General features: G+C 42.8%; 1 protein-coding gene across 1 annotated transcript in view; it reads left to right on the forward strand.

Annotated features, from left to right (window-relative positions):
- ERN1 (endoplasmic reticulum to nucleus signaling 1) overlaps nt 1-19,447 on the forward strand; it is a 57,031-nt gene that overhangs the window by 18,432 nt on the left and 19,152 nt on the right. The window contains exons 2-5 of the mRNA XM_006271235.4: nt 4,997-5,117; nt 16,480-16,513; nt 17,796-17,868; nt 19,367-19,439. Of these exons, the coding sequence (XP_006271297.1) occupies nt 4,997-5,117; nt 16,480-16,513; nt 17,796-17,868; nt 19,367-19,439 (301 nt within the window). The remainder of the gene's footprint in view (nt 1-4,996; nt 5,118-16,479; nt 16,514-17,795; nt 17,869-19,366; nt 19,440-19,447) is intronic.

Below are 19,447 nucleotides of genomic sequence, written 5' to 3' on the forward strand. Positions count from 1 at the left end.
GCTTGGTAACACTAACAGCTAATAAATCAAGACTCATATAAATGGCCCTATGGAAGCAAATTAAAAAAAGTAAATACATTCCTAAATAAACAACATTTATTTTAAACACAGGAGTAGTATATCAGAACTTGAAATTAATGATAAAAAATGGAATTCACTGATCTGTTTCCTTTTGCCTGAGAAGTGCTAAAAAGACAACATAAACATTGATAAGTAAAACAGATATTTTAAAAGTTTTTAATTTGTATATGGTAAAGTTGGTAGTCAATGTAAGAATAGGATCAGGGGGGTTTAATGTATAGTGTGGTCCCTTTTCATTCTTATTTTGGTCCAGCCAACAATTTTTCAATACTTAATTTTATAAAAATCTTCCCTTTGACTTCTGTGAAAGCAGTGAAGACTTTACATTTTTGTAAGTGGCTCATGATTAATTGGATGCTCAACTCTTAAAGCGGCCTGGATCTTTTCAGAAAGCAGTGGCTCTTCACTTTCTACAAATAAGCTCCTTTTAAAGTATCTGGAAGTTCAACACCCAAACATTCAGCCAGAAAAATCCCCATTTTCTCTCCAGTTAGTTTTTTTTCTAAGACGAATTAAAACTGGTGGCTTTAAAAAGATGTGAGCTGGAGCAGGTGTTTAAAAATTTTTTTTTAATAGCTGTGAGAAGCAGTTTGGTTCAATGGGCTGTTGACTGGGAGCCTTGACTGCGTTACTCCTAACACAGTCACTCACTCTGGGCATGTTTGTTCTTGGTCGGACCACCTTGTGCCTCCTGCTCTTTTAGACAATAAGGACATGATGTCTTGTTATCCTTGTGAAGTGGTCTATTGAAAAGCACTGATTTTATTCAACTGAGATTGAATTGGCTTCTCTAAGCCACAGTAATACCAACTGTTAAATGTAAAGTTTTGGCCCTTGATGCTGTGTTCAGGCACCTGGAACCCCTGCTGTATTGTTCAGTTTTCAAAATGACTGTTCCAGCAGGCTTTGGGTAGAAACTTTGGTTCAAATGGACTGACCCTGTGAATCAGGCAGATATTCCATATTACAAGTCCTGTTAGTGATGATGTGGGTACCAGACATTCAAATATACATAGGAATTCAACCCTGCCCTTTTCATAAGAGCTCTATACGTGGTTAATTGCACCATTTCCCGCCTCCACTCACTTCACTGTGAATATCCAGAGCACATGTCAGGGAAAGGCTGTGTCAAAACTAGGCAGTAAAATATATATATATATATATATATATATATATATATATATAAATATTTTCTTTTCTAATTCCTCCCTAGGGCAAACTGGTCTGCACTGAATCAATAAGCAGGCCAAGCCCCGTGCAGCATGTCGTCAGTCTTTCAGCATGATATGTACATGTGTAGTTTTCATTGACATTTTACAGCTTAATCAAAAAAGGGTGTTGCATTTTTCTTCTGATCCATTCTGCTGACATTTGTGCCAGCATTTCCATTAAAAATCTTCCCAGACTGGAATCCGTTGTACCAGGTCCCAGCGTATGATTAATGTTCCTTGTTTTAAGTTGTTCTAAAAGAATATGACTTTCAAGTTAAATTGTATTAGATTAAAAATGTCTTTTTCTGCTTGTGTATCTTATTCGTGGGGAGATCTTTTCACTCTGAGCATGTCTCCTGGGCTCCAGAGCCTGCCCTGTAGTGCGGGGGAGAGAAACTCTTCAGATGCAGCTGAATAAAGTCCATTTCAACCCTGTGGTGCCAAAGGAGTGAGTCCGCACCTGGGAACAACATTGCAGCCCAGTCTCAAACCCTCTGCCACTCTGGTAGCAACACTGCAGTTCTGTTTGAATTGACATCAGTGGGAGAGAGGAGGATCCTTATGGTATGTGACAGGATGCAGAGTGACTAAGCTGAAAGCAAGGTGGCACCTTAGATACTACTTGATTCAAAGGCAGAGATTTTGTAGAGCCTATGCCTCTGAACAAGCTTCTTTCTCCCTCAGCCCTTTCCTCTGCCTGACTTCAGACCAACGTGGCTCACAGCTCTCTATACTCCAGACTGATTCTAGAGAATGGCTGAGGAGCAGGGAGCATGAGATTATCCATTGCATTTCTTAGTGTCCTAGCCTCGAAGGTGCCGTCCCTTTCCATTCCTTATTGTTACCTGTTGGCCATTATTCATCTTTGCATCTGTAGTTGTAGTGGAACTCTCATCTTTTGTGTCAGAGCGGCAGTAAAAGTATTGTACAGCGGGAGCCCAAACTTTTCCATTTTCTGTTTTCATGCAAGGATGGTTCTACATAGGTAGCAATGAACAGGAAGCAAGACTGACAGAGAAAAACGTAGATGTTCACGGCCCTGCAGGTCGGACTTCAGCCTCAAATGGACAAGGAATTGGAATCAAGCAGCTTTGGCGATGAGTTGTTTCCTCCGTTTTCTGGTTCCTTTGCCAGGGGAGGAGATGGGGCTGGCTTGTCAAAATCAAGGTGTGGAGTAGAGGAAATGTTGCTTTGCTTTGTAGCACAGCCACTGTCCCATTTCTAAAATGTTTTTAATCAGAATGTTGCTTATGGGAGTCTCTTTCCTGTTATTTTGCAGTTTCATAATTGTGCAGCAATTTGCCAAGGAAACATGATGTACAAGTGCTTACTATTGTTAGGGACCAAAAGGACAAAACCTTAAGAATTAGGTACATGTAAAGACTGTAGTTCCGTGGTTTAATATTCTGTAAAACAAGTCATATTTTTTACCAACCAATGTGGATATTGTCTCGAGCATAGCTCCTGCTGTACTGCACTTTGCTTAACTTGGTTGGAAAGATGTCTTCAAGTTGAGACCTGATTAGTGATAGCACATGTACACGCCAGAGTGAGGGACTGCTAGTAAGCACTCTGTCCAAGCTGTATTATGAAGTATTATTTCAGTTAATAGTAAATTTTATTTTTGGATAAACATTACACTGGTCTCTTTATTATTTGAATTCAAAACTATATGTAGGGGTTATTTTCTTTTTCCTTTGCACCTGTGTCATTCATCTCTGATCTCTACTTTTTCTGTATCATTGGTTTGTACTTTCATTTGAACTGCGGTGGTTATTTGTATTCTGGCTGTAGTGAAGCATGCATGCTTACTCTGTGACTATTTCTCTGCTTGGTACTTAGCTAGCTCTTGCTGTCATACTGTACTGCTGTACAATGTCATGAGAATAGTACTACTTTATGGTAGAATTTAGCTGAACTCAAAACCCCCGATAAAATCCTAGTGGAAAAGCCACCGTCATATCTCTATCTTTGACCTTGGCACCCTTCTATTTTGTCCTGCCCAAATTTCCAAGAGTCTAAAAACTTAGAAATTACCTAAAAAATGTTTTCAAAACTTCAGTCATCAAAGACATTAGTAATTACGGCAGATGCAGGTAGTTTCATTCTGCCAACTATAGTAGGCCGAGAGCTGAATATAGCTCTGAAACTTCTTCGACATGGCAGGTGGCAGGCGGTGAGGAATGCAAATACAGTTCACAACTGGGTAAATTACTGGAGTGATAACATAAGGGTTAGATGTGGTCAGGCTGTTTGTTTCTCTTTGAACTGGGCAGAGAGAGGAGTGACTAAACATGAAGCTTTGGAAAGGCTCTTGCAGCATGTCTGACACTTTTTTTTTGCTCTAGTTACCTTTTAAAATTGTTCTGAGATTGATTACGCTTCCTAAGAGGCTCTTCTGACAGCCTTACGTGTTCAGGTATAGCTAGGCTCAGAAGCTGCCGATAGCAAGCAGCTGCCTGACCCACACAAAGGAGTGTTTGAGAAAAATTTCCTATTGGCATCACCAGGATTGGAAGGTCACAGTGACTGGGCTGGCTGTGTTGTGTCCCTGCCCAGGATTTCACTGAACATCCTGTTGCCTATTCCCCCATGCGTTTGGGCTCAGGGCCTGCCTTCTCCTGGGATGAAATTCTAGAATTCACCCACTCTTTGACCCAGATCAAAGCCCTTCAGTACCGGTCATGGACACTGCAGCAGGGCCGGCTGGGGTGTGAATCCTGTGGCTAACCACTCTCCAGGAGCAGAGCCCTAGTAGTTAATATGCAAGACCCACACGCCCTTCTCGAGTACTGGTGTTTAACATCAAGAACAGGAGCATGGCAGAGACGTAGGCTTCTGTTTGTGTTTTGAACAGACCTGGTTCTTCCATAGCCCGTGCTTAGAGAGTGCTGCTTGCTTGCAGTTCAGTCCTCCATTCCTTCCCTGTCCAGCAGATGCACGCCAGGCTGACCAGTTCTGTCCCTTTTTGCTGTGGTACCTTGTAACCAGTAACAGTCTTTTGATCTCTCGGGTTCCAGTCTTGGCCGAAAAGGCCTATGTAATTGTTCTGGCCCCTGGAAGCGGTATTGCCTCACTGTTCTCCTAGCTGCTTTGAAGTGGTGTACCTATCACTAACTTATCTCTTAGTCCTTGTTTCAGTTCTTGTGTCTCCAATGCCCAGCTTTGATGACTTAACTCAAGCAGGCAGAAATATAAAATTGAACAGAAAATGGAGCCATGTATCAACAGTCAAAAGAATAATGGGATTCTTCTGGTTTGTTACTGGCAGAATTTAGGACCTTCTAGTGAAATGACTGCTGAGCACCAGGCATGAAACCCTGGCTCTGCTGAATTCAGCAAGGCTGAGATTTCACCCCCTCTGGCTGACACAGCAAAAAGTCTGGGTTCAGAGCATGGCAGGAGTCAAAATATACAACTAGGTCTAAATGAGTGTGTGGGGTTTAAATGCCTGGTGGTACCTGACTGCTCCTCCCCTTTCTATCCAGCAGTACCATTTTCCTGTCCCTCAGGTTTGGAAAAAGCCCCTGAATGAACTTTATGCATCTCTGCTGGATGCAGCTACCCAGGCTGGATTCTGTGATGATTTGCCTTATAAAAAGCAGTTACCCTCATGTGCCAAGTTATTGAGAATCCTGCAACTTGACATAGGTAAAAGTAACAGGGTTGAAGTAAATAATAAGGTACGGGCTCTTCTTTTTCAGAGCTGTGGAAGTGCTAGCTCAGTGACAGTGCCAGAAACTCTGTTGTTTGTTTCAACTCTTGATGGAAGTTTGCATGCTGTCAGCAAGAGGACAGGGGCAATCAAGTGGACTTTAAAAGAAGGTGAGTAGGAGGTGTCATTGGGCCTTCCCTGCAAGAAATTAAATAACTGCAAAATCGAGAAATCATTGCGCATACAGAAAGATGCATTTCTTTGGTTTGCTCTTCTGGATCTGCCTGTGTCTTAACTGCAGTGGGTTAGGAATCGTGCTGGCCTGATTACCATACCCGATGTCTTGAAGTTAAAGCCTGCATGATGGTGATACGTGTACAGCTTTATTTGCCTCTGAATGTAACCTTCCCTGTTCAGGATTTTTAATTTGCCCAGCAAGGCTTGATTCTAGTGATTTCTTTGATGTAAACCTTTTAGGTGCCATTGTCCTCCACAGGCTGGATTATGCAGAAGGAAGGGCAGTGTGGCACCTTATAGACTAACTCATCTTTTGCCTAACTCAAGACTAAAATGACTAACTACCTCTTAAAACTGGATTGTGCACAGTACACCACTCTGCTTGAGGCTAGCCTTGTAATTTGAAAGCTGCTCAGATACTACAAAATACTGCCTGTGCCTGCTGGGTGTTGTGAGGAATGTAGCAGGAAAGAGTCCCTGAACACTCCCGAACTCTGCGTTTGCTCCCCAGTGTAATTCAGAGTGTAGACATGCTCGGTCTGGAGAACCATGAACACAGGTGTCATGGGCTCAGAGAAGGTATCCAGGTGCTGTGGTCACAGGTACAGTATAAGGATCTGAACAGAACAGAAAAGGATCAATCTGCCAGGCTGTTTCAGCTGTTCACCTGTGGAACAAAGAGGGACAGGGTTTGTTGTAGAAGACTCTTAGCTGTGGAATATGCTTCTCACCATGTGCAACATATGACATGGTGTAAAGCTTCTCTCTCTTCTCTGTATGCCTGAGAAAAAGGGTAATAGGGACAGCACCAGGTTAATGATGCCATCCTTTTATTGACATGGAAGAGTGAGCTGTATTTTGTAATAGTGTTTGGTGATGAGACTAGATTCTAATGCTTGAATTAATAAAATAACCACAGAGAGGACTCTTGAGAACAGCTTCTTTAGTGTTTCTTTATGAAAACACATTTGTAACTGGCTGTGGTTGGTCCTGGATGACTCTGTGTATGATACGTGAGCCTTTTTTCTTCATCTCTGGAAAACCATTAGAAAGCAACAATCTGAAATGGAGTCACAGTGATTGCAGCCTTTGGCTCAGTGTTGGTAAACCAATTGTTGGTTCAGTAGGCAGGTTGAATTAGTGGTAAAGGACTGTGCTTATCAAATTGATGTCCGCTCTTCAAACCATCCCTCCTGAGGCCATTCGTCTTTTGAATTCAGATCCACCAAACAAGGAGTTAATTGTATGCTTTTTAAACTCTTCTTATCTACAGTAGAGTAGGAAAAGGCGAGCCCACAGATTGCTGTCTTGGCATATGGCTCTCTCCATAGATTTTTTTCTATCTGTACCAGAATTATTTTCCCCTTGTAAAATTCAAGCCCCTTCCATGCCTGAACAGACTTGACTAGAAGAATGAAAGCCAATACCCTCTTAACTCACTATTGCCTTGTTGCTTCGAGCTATATTAGAAACTTCCTCTGGTTTCTCCTAGTCTCCGTACTGACATGCATATAGGTATTTCTCCCTATCCTGTGAAGGATGTATGGGCTTAGTGCAGTGGATAGCCTTTACTTGTAGACAGCCTTATTAAGGGACATGAGGTGTCTCTGAGGAGGCATGGACGTATTAACTAATGAACATGAAAGGATCCTGGTTTAATCCGGGCTGCCTAAGTATAATTCCCCATTGTAAAAAAATATATGTTGCAGAATACAGTTGGCAGCACTCTGTATCAACTGGTTTTGAAGGATGTGTATTGTTTTTTTTCATGTCTCTGACAATGTTATTCTAGATTTTATCTGCCTGTGTTGCACTCAACTGGTATTTTCGTGAAATGCTTATCACCAATGGGTTTGGTTCTGTACACCAATAAAAACCACAAACCTACATCCAAAAGTGTCAGGTTATAGTTGCTAACGTTAGAGCTCATTTCAGATCCAGCTTCACAATGGTTTAGCTTAGTGCAGTGAAATTTTGAGAGCAAAGACATGAGTAACCTGGGAACTGAAGGTGGAAGCTGTGCTTCAAGTTGAACTTGGCATTTCTGACCCTTCTGTTTCTGGTCACTGTTGGCAGATGGCCCACATGAAAGGTGTGTAACACTTGTAGCGTAGTGACTGGAGTCAAGCGTCAGAGATGGCTAGCTACCTACCACTCTGCTATAATGTGTTAAATGCTAAAATATGCCAACTTTAGTCTTAATTTCAATGCCTTCTCTTTTTGCTGTCTTGTCTCTGTTAATTGTACACTTGTAAAATATACAAAACTCTACTGGTAAGGTGCAGATAGAGTGTCTTCCGACAGGTGCTTCTGTACCCTGGATATCAGAGAACTGAGCACATGTTGCTGTTCACACAGCTGGAGAGTTTGGAGATCACCTGCCATAAGATAGTGTTTGTTGTTATGCTTAAGAACTTTGATGTTTAGCAAATTCTTGGTTGAAAGTCTGCTCATGTCTTGAAACTGAGAATGAGTAAGGGGAGTTGTTCAGGGTCTAGCAGTGATTAAGCAGATGCAAAGATCTTGCCATTCGTTTATGTTGTTTTTAAATTAGCAGTAAAACCTATCTTAAGTACCCAGAGTAAATGAGCCAGTTCCTCTTGTCACCACAAGTACATATTTGGGTTTCCTGCCCTTGTATAGTGCTGCCAAGAAAGGCATTTTGAATACTTCTGCTCCCTTTTCCCTAGATGTACCCAAAATAAACTGGGTCAGGTATAGTTGAGAGACCCCATGGTTTAGAAGAGGAAAGTGTATACACTACACTTACTGCAGCACGTACTCTGGGCCTAGTTATAGTAAGGTACCCTCAGCTCTCATTAGCTTAAAGGGAAATTGGTGCTCAGCAGTTTGCAGAATTGGGCCCCCAGCAACTATGTAGCTGGTGCCCTGGGCTTTCAAAAGATGGAAGGTGGTTCTACAGTGAATAGAAGAAAGGTGTGGGGGAGTTCCTGTTTCAGAAGGACTCTTGTCCTTGCTGGAGCCCCAGACAACTCATTCTTTGCATCTTGAAGCTCCAGGATGGCCACCACCTCTGAACAATTCTCTAATGTGCTACTTCTGATCAACATGAGTAGCTCTCAGGTCCCGGCAGTTCAGTAAGCTCTGTTACCTCCTCCTCCTTTGTCACTCGCAAGTCACCAAACAAAAATCAAGCTGCAGCACTTCAACTTATTTTTTTCTTTGTTCTCCCATTAATTTCTGCTTCCTTCTACACTGTCTTCAGACTGTCCTTTTGCACCAAATTACCTCTTTCTCATAATTCACTTTCTCCTAAAGCCCACTTTTTCAATGAAATATTTCAGCAATCATTTACCAAAGGGATATATTTACACTATGCCTAGGTTTGAGACTAGATTTGCAGCCAGTGGGTGCATCTACACAGGATATTAGCACGCAGCAATAACCTTTAAAGTTTATTGCTTCCAGGCATGTTGTTTAAATGTATGCCCAGAACTGAGGCACGTTGAGCCGGGTTGGAGCAGCTGGCTGGTGGGGAGTCCAGGGGGTCTGCCTGCCAGCCTGGAGCTGCTCCCCCTGGCTCTTTGTGCTGCAGAGGGGCTGGCTGAGGCACAATGGTGCCCCAGTGCGGGGACTAGCAGGCAGGCACCCCCGCACTGAAGCACCCTCGTGCCCCAGCCAATTGTGTCAGCATCTACACGTGCTACTGCAGAATTAATTATTTTCCTGCTGCCTAATAGGTCTGCACGTGTAGACACGAGATGTTTAGTGTGAAGCTAATTCGTCTACTGTGTCTCGTGTAGTAAATGTCTCGTGTAGACGTGCCCAGTGTAGATTGAATGGTGTGATTTCGAATGTACAGTCATTAAGTCGGGGACTTCATGTTCCTGAGTTCTGTACAACGCTAAGCAATCAACAGCATTCATTTTAATTGTTTAAAGGGGCTCCATTTCTGATGACTGTCTTCTGCAACTTAGCTTAGCAAAGTCAATAGTTCATGAATAAAGTTGCAGAATTAAACTGTTTGTGTGCTGAGCACCGTTAAGAGTGCTGGGCTGAGAGCTGTAGCGGCAACGGTAATCATCAGGGTTGCCGCAGCCTGGGAAGGTTCTTTAGTCCAGATCCAAGATGAAGCCTGTAGTGACTGTAGAGAGAGATGGCTGCTAAGGTCTTGTGAGCTGTGAGACCTTCACTTCCCAGGAGCAGGTTCCAGAGGATGCTGAGTCTGCGTCTCTAACCTTTTTGAGAGAAGTTGCATCATGTAGCAAGGATGATGTGCACGTGTTTTAACTCTGTCCGTTAGCCCAAGACTTGTGCTGGGCCCTAGCGCAGGAAACCGTTTTTTCCAGTTCGTTCCACGGTGGTAGCAATTTGTTCGTTTGCTCTTTCAGAATCTGCCACTTCTCCTTTTTGGTCATTGGTTTCATGGGTTTTTTCTCAAGCTACAGGCATATTACACTGATTGAAATCTGTAAAAGAATTGCAGGCATTAGGCCTAAATGGCTCTTTGGTCAAAGAGCAGCCTTCTCCTTATCTAGGTTTTATGAGGCAGGTCGAAAATTTAAAGTGATAGATGCTGTAATGCTATAAACAGAATTATGCTAGAAACTATTCTCAGATATTGCAAATATGATAGATTTTTTTTTCTTTAAAATTCCAGACTTTGGCCTCAAAATACTCTATAAAATTAATGCAGAATAAGTTAAAATGTCTTGTCCTTGAGGCCCAACAACAATATGATACGAACAACACTGAGTCAGGTCGCTTGGTTGTTACCTGGTTAAAATGTTAATGCCAGTGAGACATACTTGGGCTTAATTTATGGGCTAAATCCTTGGACAGTCCTTATGTTAATAGGTTCCCCCTGTTCTGCTCTTGCTGTAAGCAGCCTTTAGAGAATCTAGAATTAACCTCTTACGCTTTTCCTCTTTTTCCAGCAGAAGGTTTTGCAATAATGGAGACCTTTTATGAGACTTCTAAATGGAAACTATTAACATTTCAAGGAATATGTTATTTTTCTAATCCTGGGTTGGTGGGGAAAGGCACAGAACAATCCCTCTAAGTACTCTTTTCTCTCTGACAGCTGTGACCTAGCTTCACTTTTCAAGACCTTTGGCATATTGTAGAGATGCTGGCTAGCATCTAAAAATATGAGCTGTGATTTCCTGAATGCTGTAATAGACCTTGTCAGAGATGTGAAACTGTTGTATATGGAGTTAAAAGACGGCCCAATCTGAATATATTGATTTAACTTAACTGGCAGCTGTAGGGGAAAAGAAACTGGACAATCAAACAGTTGCTATAAGTAAGCTGCCTTCTCAACGAGCTTTGGGGTGTAGTTATAAGCAGTGCCTACTTCCCTGCTTCACTTCAAAGTGACACACAGCTGTTTTGCCTCATTGTAAGGCTAAAAACCCCAAACCCACAGAAGGGCTGAAACAGCTGTCAGAAGAGGAACGGTGCTGCTCAGGGGGCCTGGCTGACACAAAAGTGGTCTGCAGAAGGATGGTGAAGAAGTTGGGCCTCCCCCAACCCAGGGATGGGCAAGTCTTAGGGAGAGGCAAGTGTGAGTTCAGGCTGGTGTATTATTTGGGGTTCTGTTTCTTTAAAATACGTTGTTCAAAATAAATAATAATTTGTTTTAAAAAGGGTGTGTGGTCATTGTTTTACCACTACCATTGTTCCTGGAAGGAGGAGGACTGGTAACGAAGATAAGTCATGTCTGCTAACACAATCATCATGATAGATTGCAAAGGATCATCACAGTCTCTTAAGAGTGGGAAGTCATGGGATTCCCGTCTGAGAGAGAGGTGACAGCTTGAAGCTTTAGACTTGTTGGGAGGGAATTCAGTCCAGTAGCTCTTATGAGAACCTTTTCTATTAAGCCTAAAAGGTGGCGAAAGCTGTTCTCTGTCCTGGTAGAGCTGACTTTCTTTTGCTGATCACATTGTGGCGCACACCTGGGGGAATCCTTGAAAGTCTGACATCAATGAGCTTAGAGTCACAAGTTTCTTATTTTATCTTAAGGTAACTTCTTTTGTCATATACTTTGAAGTGAAGTTGGCATATGTTAGAAGCCACATGAAAGGGTGTGAGAACAGTTCACAGTCTGTCTTTAAAGTGGTATTATCAGGGTGTTACAGTTTTAGGAGAAGTGTTAACAACATCGGAAAAATTTATTTTCTTTCACCAGCTGAATCTAGTGAAACAGGTCTCCACAACCAGTCTTTCCAGGGGTAATAGGAGATCTGCTTTAACTGTAAGAGATTTTTCTCTACCAGGTCATGCTCATTCCCAGCAAGCATTTTTAAGTGGAAATGAATCAGATTCATATGGTTGATCCATAGGCTGCTGCTCCTCACAGGTTGTATAGTACGCTTAGGCAGAGTTATGGGAGGCCATTCACAGGAGCAGTGGTTGGTTTGATGTCACCATTCCTCTCATTACAGCTATTGCTAAGTCACATTAACATAACTAGGGGGCAAGTAAAAGCTGGCTTTCTTGCTTTTAAGGAATCACTGCTTCCCTTTCCTCAAGACTGACAAGGAAGATAAGATGTCAGGAAGGAAAGCTGAAGCACTTTCTCACAATCATGTCATCTGTGCCAGAAAGTGTCTGAAACAAGAATGGAGTTCGTTATTCTCATAGCAATACAGGATTTTCTTCCCACCTTTAGGGATATTCAAGAGGGCATGTCTACACGTCACCATATGACGCACTATGGCAACGTAGCGATCATGTTGGTCTACACATGATCACCAGTGACAGAGCTAGTGAATCTAACCATGCAACGCCCATACGCCGCAGTATGGGTGCCTACTGCACCGTGTTTTAGTACTTCCCACAAGCAAGTACTAAAACGTGGTGCAGTACTAACATTGCCATATGGTGACATGTAGACATGCTCAGAAAGATTCAGAGGAAAAATGAGAAAGCATTCATTAGATTTCTGGTATTGCCAGGGTTTTCCCTTTCTTGAGCAAAGAGAACAAATAATTGATGAGCAACACTTTGCTAACAGCTTCCTCAACATTTCTCACCATTGGATTTCTTTCTCTCATCTGGGTTGATAAAAGGAGAGAATATTCCTGGTTTAAGATTTCTTAGGCAGTAGACAGGAGACAGAGCTCCACTTTGAACCTGAAACGAGTGTGTATACCAAGAAGATGGTATACACCTGCACCAGAAGATGGCTGAATTCAAGGACTGTTAGTCCATGCATTCTTAATGGAATTTCTTCTATTCAAAATGTAGTTTTTGGGAAGGGGCTCTGGAGGATAACATGACTGACGGTTTGGCTAAGGGCACAGACAGACCAGGCACATCCAGTGGAAAATGGACTCTAAGCTTGACTGTTTCTTCAGTTCAGATCGGTGTTCCTGGGTGATCACTGATACATCTCATATGCTAATACATTTGTGGAACACAGCAGGTCTTTAGAAGCAAGGTATAAAGGAACTTGCAGTAGTGGACTTTGACTTTCATTTAAAAGTTGTTTTTATATCTTTAAAGGTGAGCTTGGGGATGAGCTTTGAGAATGTGCAGTGGTATATCAATAAATAGTTGGATTAGAAAATTAGGGGGTTGATTCAGATATCATTAGTTTTATACTGTTGTCTTCAATAGGTTTACCAGTCACTCACTCTCATTTAAATTAGAGAATAGTCAGAACCTTAGACTAAAAATGTCTGAAAAGATTGCAAGTAACAGCTCAGGCAAGAAATTGTCATCTCAGGCCTTTTGTGGACTAGCTTAGAAAGTGTTTTTTCATGCTGCTTGTTGTTTTGACTAAAAAACAAAGTGTACCTCCAGTTACGATTTCAAACCCAAGTGCGCGGGTTATCATGATTAGTGATCGCAGAGGAAGAGATGTTCAGAGAAAAGGCTGTAGGAAGGCCTGTTCAGGCACTGTTGTTGAAGATTTGATGTAATCTATCTTGGTAATCATCAAAGGCAGCTTTTTTCTTCCCACATGAAAAACAATTTCTGTGTATGATCAGTTCATCGAGAGAACGTGTAGAGTTGCTTGGTATGTTGCTTGGCAAGTGTTTGACTTGCAGAGGCACTTTCTATTTTCTGCTGATTTATGGTGCTGTCGTGTCCCCAAATACCAGTGTTTTCCCCTTCCCAGGAGGTCATTATGATTACAAATATCTCTGTTTGTGGTGATCCTGTCTCCTGTTCCCTTTATTCTCTCTCACCCTGACTGTTGTGGACACTTAGATCGGGGATGGGTAACCCTTTCTGGCTGCAGGCCAGAATGACTCGCCCCGAGACAGAAGCAGATGGGTGCTGGGACCTGGCCATCACTTGTCTCTGGCAGCATGGGTAGAGCGCCCACAAGCAAAGCTGTCTGCTGCCAAATGCCATTGAAGCCCTACGGCTGAAGGCCGGTTCCAGTGGTTTTGTGGGCCGCAGGTTGCCAAGCCCTGCTTCCCTAAGCTGAGCCACGTTCTGTAACCAGCCTTCTAGGCTTCTCAGACCCCTCTTCAGTGAAGAGCTGATCTTGTAAGTCAGTGCTGCGTGTTATGTTAGATGGAAATCTTGCAAATCACAGGACACCTAAGAGGAGCAGACTCTGAGAACTGAGGTTGCAGCTCTGCCTGGTAAAACATAGCATGCTTTTCCTTCCCCACAAAGCTTCAGGCTCTTCTCCACCCAGAAGGTGGAAATGAGTTATTGTGGTTTGTTGTAATCTGTAGTTGGGTGGAATATATAGCTATGACTAAGCAGGCCAGTCTGAGAGAGGCGCAGAACCAGGCTTTGGGTAGCTCCTTTCTTTCAAAGGCCTTTGAAGCCTTTTGGGATCTTTGTTGTAGCACATGCAGCTATGATGAATCTGATACAGCACCATATTATACTGACATCGCTAATCTTAGATCTTATCCAGTACTGCCCCAACTACCCAGAACACCTATGGTATTTTATTATCAAGCAAATGATTGATCAAAATCGGCATCATCCTAATACGACTAGGCAGCACCAGCCAAATCCTACCATGGCTGTAACCTCCCTGAGTGACAAATCTGTAACACTGCAGAACATCATCACTGAGTGCTGCCTTTTCACTTGTGAGCTGCGTTTCTCCTAGAAGATTTAGATGCTTTTAACTAAAGTTTGATCTGCTGCTTGAAGGAGATACCTGCACCATCAATGTTTAGGGTTTGAAAGGGATATCGAACCTTGGATCCAGTTGCAATTTTAACTAAGCTGCTCTAGGGTGTGTATTGTGAGAGAAGACATGTTAGAATGAAAGAAGTTGAAGGACAGAGCTCTGCTGATATTATTCACATCTTATCTGTCTCCAACATTGCCAGTGCATTTTCTGGTTGCTCCTGTTTGCAGCTGCGAGGCTGCTGGACAGCTGTGGGGTTTTTTTGGCCCATTTTTGGCTTTGTTGATTTGATCAAATATATAAAACTGATGGAAATAAGAACGGCATTAGTCTAAAAAGGTATTAGGGTTGAGCGTTCCTGATTTGTGCAGGGGGTTGGACCCCAGTGACTGTTGAAATCCCTTCCAGCCCTTTGATTCTGTTAGTCATGTAGCAACGTGTATGATGCAATATACAGATAAGGGAGGGGACTCCTTGATATCTGGGATGACCAGAATCCAGCTGGCCTTGTCTTCATCTCGCAGAGCTCTGCTAATACTGCTCTGCATTTGAACTGTCCCAAACCGGGCCAGCTTCCCAGTCCAGAGTCTCTCATAAGAAATGTTTGTGCCCTGTCCCCATTTCCCTGTTCTTGCATTATTTTGTTCGTGCACATGTGTGGAGGGGACTAGTTGGAAAAAATAAACACAAGTTACTTATTGCATTAGCTTGTTTGATCACTTTCCTTTGTTTCCTGTACTCATTCTTATTTTAATGCTCTTATCTGTGAGGAGCAAGGACCTGCTGGTTTCTTTCCCTCAGTCTACAGTACTTCCAAACAAGGGTGGAGCATACGTACCTTGTACACATACCTCTCACAGACGCTGCACGCAGGAGCAAGTCTTCCACCTTAGATATGTCTGGGTTGTGTTGCTACTGGTTTTACCAAGCCTGAGCATTCAAAACTCAGGAGTCGGGGCCCAAAATAGCATTACGTTGGCCTAAAAATCTTAAGAATTTTTTCTCAAAATAAATGTCAAGACTGTTTTATTTGCCTTTGGGGCCTGTGAACCTTTAAGATGATTCATGTTGTCAGGCTTTTGTTTACAGCTGTGAAAGCTAGAAACGACCTTTTTTGTCAAGGTGGGTAGAAATTCTCAGGTAACTGCAGGAATTCAGGCCCTGAAAAAAAGCTAGGTATAGTGAAACGTGCATTAAAATTGTGAGCTGGCAGTGCTGAGTATGGATGCCTGGGAAAGTTTCACTGGGGAAATCATTTAAATTAATGTTTCCCTTACATTTTTGGAGAATCCTTTGTATTGCAGGCAGATATGAAGGTTGGTTTACAGTTTGTGGCTTTTCTGTGACATTTTGGATTAATATTAAATTCTTCTCCATTGTATGGCATAGAGCAGCATGGAGCAGAACGTGAAAGCAGCCTTTCTGGCTGAGATCACAATCTTGCCCTTGTTTAAGTCCTTGGCAGCGTTCCTGCTGATTTCAATAGAGGGAGAACCAGGTTTAGAGCTTGCATCTTGCATCATAAATTGAGTGTGAGGTTGGCTAAGAAGGCATATGCTTGCTGGCCTGGTGAGCTAGAAAGTAAGGAGTGATCATAAAACAGAGAAGAAAGAGACATCAGGCAGGCCTTCTTGCATTCAGACAAGATTTTCATTCTCCTCTGTCTCCATATACCCTGTAAATACCAATTAACAGTAGCAAGTGTTTAAATAAAATGGACTGCCAAGGCCTATCGCAGTGACTTCCTGGGAGTGTTGAACAGCCTCCTCCTGGGCAGCCTGTGAGCAGTTGCTAAGGAACTTGCCTGTGAAACCAGAGGTGGTTTTTGCACCCTAAGTTGTCCTTGCATGGCTATAAGGTGCAACATACAGTGCAGCGCTGCCAAGTCCACTCTCATTGAGGGGAGGGGAGGTCAAGTTGGGAGTGGAGGCATGTGGATGGGGTTGAGTGGAAAAGTAACTTGCAGCTGTAAAACTGCCCTGCTGCCCCGTAGAGGTACATAGCAAATAACACATCTTGTTTTTGCTGCGAGGTCAGTGCAGGCTATCGGCTGCTGTGTACAAATCCAGTTCAGTCATAGCTCCACCTGCCTGGCTTCGTTGAATGCACCTGGTTGCCAAAACAGCAAAGGCTGTGCTGGCTCAGGTTTTTTGTGTGCTGGGGTGAGGGTATGCCATTGCACCGTGTGCACACTGACACTGCTTGTTCTGTTTGTGCAGATCCTGTGCTCCAAATGCCAATACACGTGGAAGAGTAAGTCACCCTGCTTGCTTCTTTCCTTTTATTGCTTGGTTTGCTTTTCACTGACAGCATGAAATCTGGCTTAGTTTATACCCATTTCCATATATTTTCTAAAACAGGGATCGGATGAAATACCCCAAGGAAGCAGATGTGAGGCAGTTGAAAAAGCAGATATTAAATGGACAGTCAGATATGCCGCTTCCCCTATTTGTAGATGGAGCATCTTTCCCTCTTACCATTTTTCTCCAAAACACTGAGGTTTGGAGCCTGAGCAGCTTGGCTGTGCCGCGTCTTGAGTTACTGACCTGAGCTGCCTTGCAAACAGCAGAACTTGTGGGAAACTATCTCCAGATTCGCTGGTTTTAAATATTTTTATTAATATGCCATAAAAAGCAGAAGGACCCCAAGCAACAGCATATCTAAGTGCTGCACCCCCAAGCTGGCACTGAAAAGCAACTCCTCTCACTATTCCATGTAAGACGTATCGCTTGGACGCACTGGTCCCAGTTGCTCTCCCCATTGAAGTGAAATGAAAACATTGATGCAATTTTTCCCCTCCCCCCCCACGTTTACTGAGTGGTGGTACTTTTGCTCCTTTTCTAGGCTTCCTTTCCTTTTCTGCTTGCCTTACATTGTGTAGTACTGGAGATAAGTCTTGCTTCAAAGTGTTAACACTCCCTGAAGATCATACTTCACCTATTCATAATGTTGACTTCTGAGCTCATTGGCAGTCCCAGAAAAATAGTCCTTTGTCCGAGCGATGCTGTCACATGCAAAATGAGCTGCTTTGCATGGCTACTCCAGCCTTACAGCTCCTGTCCAACACGAAAAAAACTGATTTGGTCTTGTACGTGTCTCAGCTCTGAGGTACCCGGGGTAAAAACCTCCACTTATAAAGTGGAAGATGGTTTTTGCAGAGGAGCACTAGCCATAGGGTAGTTTGGGGGTGGGGACTGAGATAAGCTGTTCAGACTAGTCTCAAAATCAGGAGTGAACTGTGATCTCTAAATGGCTTTATGCATTGTATGTATGCAGGTCAGCCCAGACTCAGCTGGACTAGGAACAATACTGCAAGTAGTGTAGGTTACACGCTCTGCCAGTTCTGAAATGCCTTTTCTTTGATTGTTACTGTTCTTTAAAAGCCTAATTAATAGGTCATGTCTCCAAAAACTTGATAATACAGTCAGTAAGCCAATGTCTAAAGGGCTCCTTTTCCAGGAGGCATTGTTCCTTTCTGTTTTCTGGCAAGTGCAAGCTGTTGGTTTATTATTTAAAAGAGATACATTATTCCTAGGCCGGCATTTCTTCCAGACCCGAACGATGGCAGTTTGTATACCCTCGGTGGCAAGAATAACGAAGGCTTGACTGTAAGTATGGTTTGGAAATTCTCCCCTCTGCTAATCAGATTGCATGGAGCTGGTGACCAGAGGAAATTCCCACTTTTCTGACACTTGTATAATTCAGCAGGCCGCCGATAATTTGTGCTGCTTACAGGAACACATGTATTTCTTGGAAAAGCTCGTTTGTATTAGCACTGCACAATGCTGGCGCCAGTTTTTGGATACAGATTCCTGGAATGACAACACCCCAGTTGCGTTGTTGGCTGGCTTCAGAGGGGGTCAGACTCCTCTGAAGACTCCTCTGAGACAAAATTCCTGGCCTTCCTTGGGATCATTATCTCGAGGAGATCAACAAGAGAGACATCTGTTTGGCCCATTTTTTATATTTTTGTAACACTTGCTAATATAATAAGGGCTATAATACCTTCTGAGGCCCTCAAGAGATAGTATTCCTTGAAGCAACTTGGGAGTTTCATGCATCCATACAGTACAGTCATTTATGGCCTGGAAAACCCCCAAAATGCTTAACAATCCTGTCAAGAAATCCAACCAGACCAGGAGAACTAGGGATTCTGGGCTGACTTGGATAGAAGGTGATTTTTATAATCAGGTTAAAATGTCAACCATATCAAAATAGTCACCGAGGCATCTACAGATGTTAGCTGAACATTTAACTAACTGAAACTGCTTTGTGATGAAATGCAGATAAAATGTTTGGCTTGCCATGAGTTTCTTTTTCTGGCCTTTTAGAACTGTCTAACATTTTGAAATTTTTTTAACCAAAGAAATCTTTTCTGACAAGCTTTTTCCTAATGCACCCAGATAAGCAATCTGTAGCTGTGGAATTATTTTTAGTCCTCCTTGTAGGGAGAGCTAAGTGGCATCTTGTCCTTAACTTGCTATTACCTTATACCTGTTAATCTCCTCCCCTTCATTGTGAATGCAGGTATAAACTTTTTAGTTTGATACAGCAAGAAGGACACAGTGTTGGTGCATAGAGTCCCAGTCTCTCCTGTATTTGTGCAGTGTTCCTCTTACTTTGTAATTTTTCTCTTCCTGAGGAAAGCCTCTCAAAATCAGTTTTGGTTGTGGTTCCAGTAGGTAGGTGTGATATGTGCCTCCTTAATAGCTTAATTTCCATGGGACCTTGCAAATTTTAACATATGCCCTGCACGGTAGGGAAGGATTGTATACCCATGTACAAACTGAGCAGTTAAAATACTTAGTATTCAGAAGTCTGGGCCCTCCAGGCCTCTGCACTGGAAATTTTTTTTCCATTCCTCTTGCAGTTCTCTTGGACTGTAACCATACTGGGGCAGGGGCTTGTTTTGTTCTTGGTTTGTGCAGAATCGAGCATAGATAGCGAGGTGTTGGTCCAAGGTTGAGTGCTCTTAAGAATTATAGTGATACAAAGAAATATAACAAGATAGTGAGAAGCCACCAAATGGGGTCTGCTGTCCCCAAAACTGAGAAAAATTGCACTCAATTCAGAGAGTAAAAATGAACTTTTGCCTTTTTTTCCTAGAAACTTCCATTCACCATCCCTGAGCTGGTGCAGGCATCACCTTGTCGCAGTTCGGATGGGATCCTATACATGGGTAAGTGG

This window comes from Alligator mississippiensis, chromosome 8 (genome assembly GCF_030867095.1).
Source record: "Alligator mississippiensis isolate rAllMis1 chromosome 8, rAllMis1, whole genome shotgun sequence".
Lineage (NCBI taxonomy): Eukaryota > Metazoa > Chordata > Crocodylia > Alligatoridae > Alligator > Alligator mississippiensis.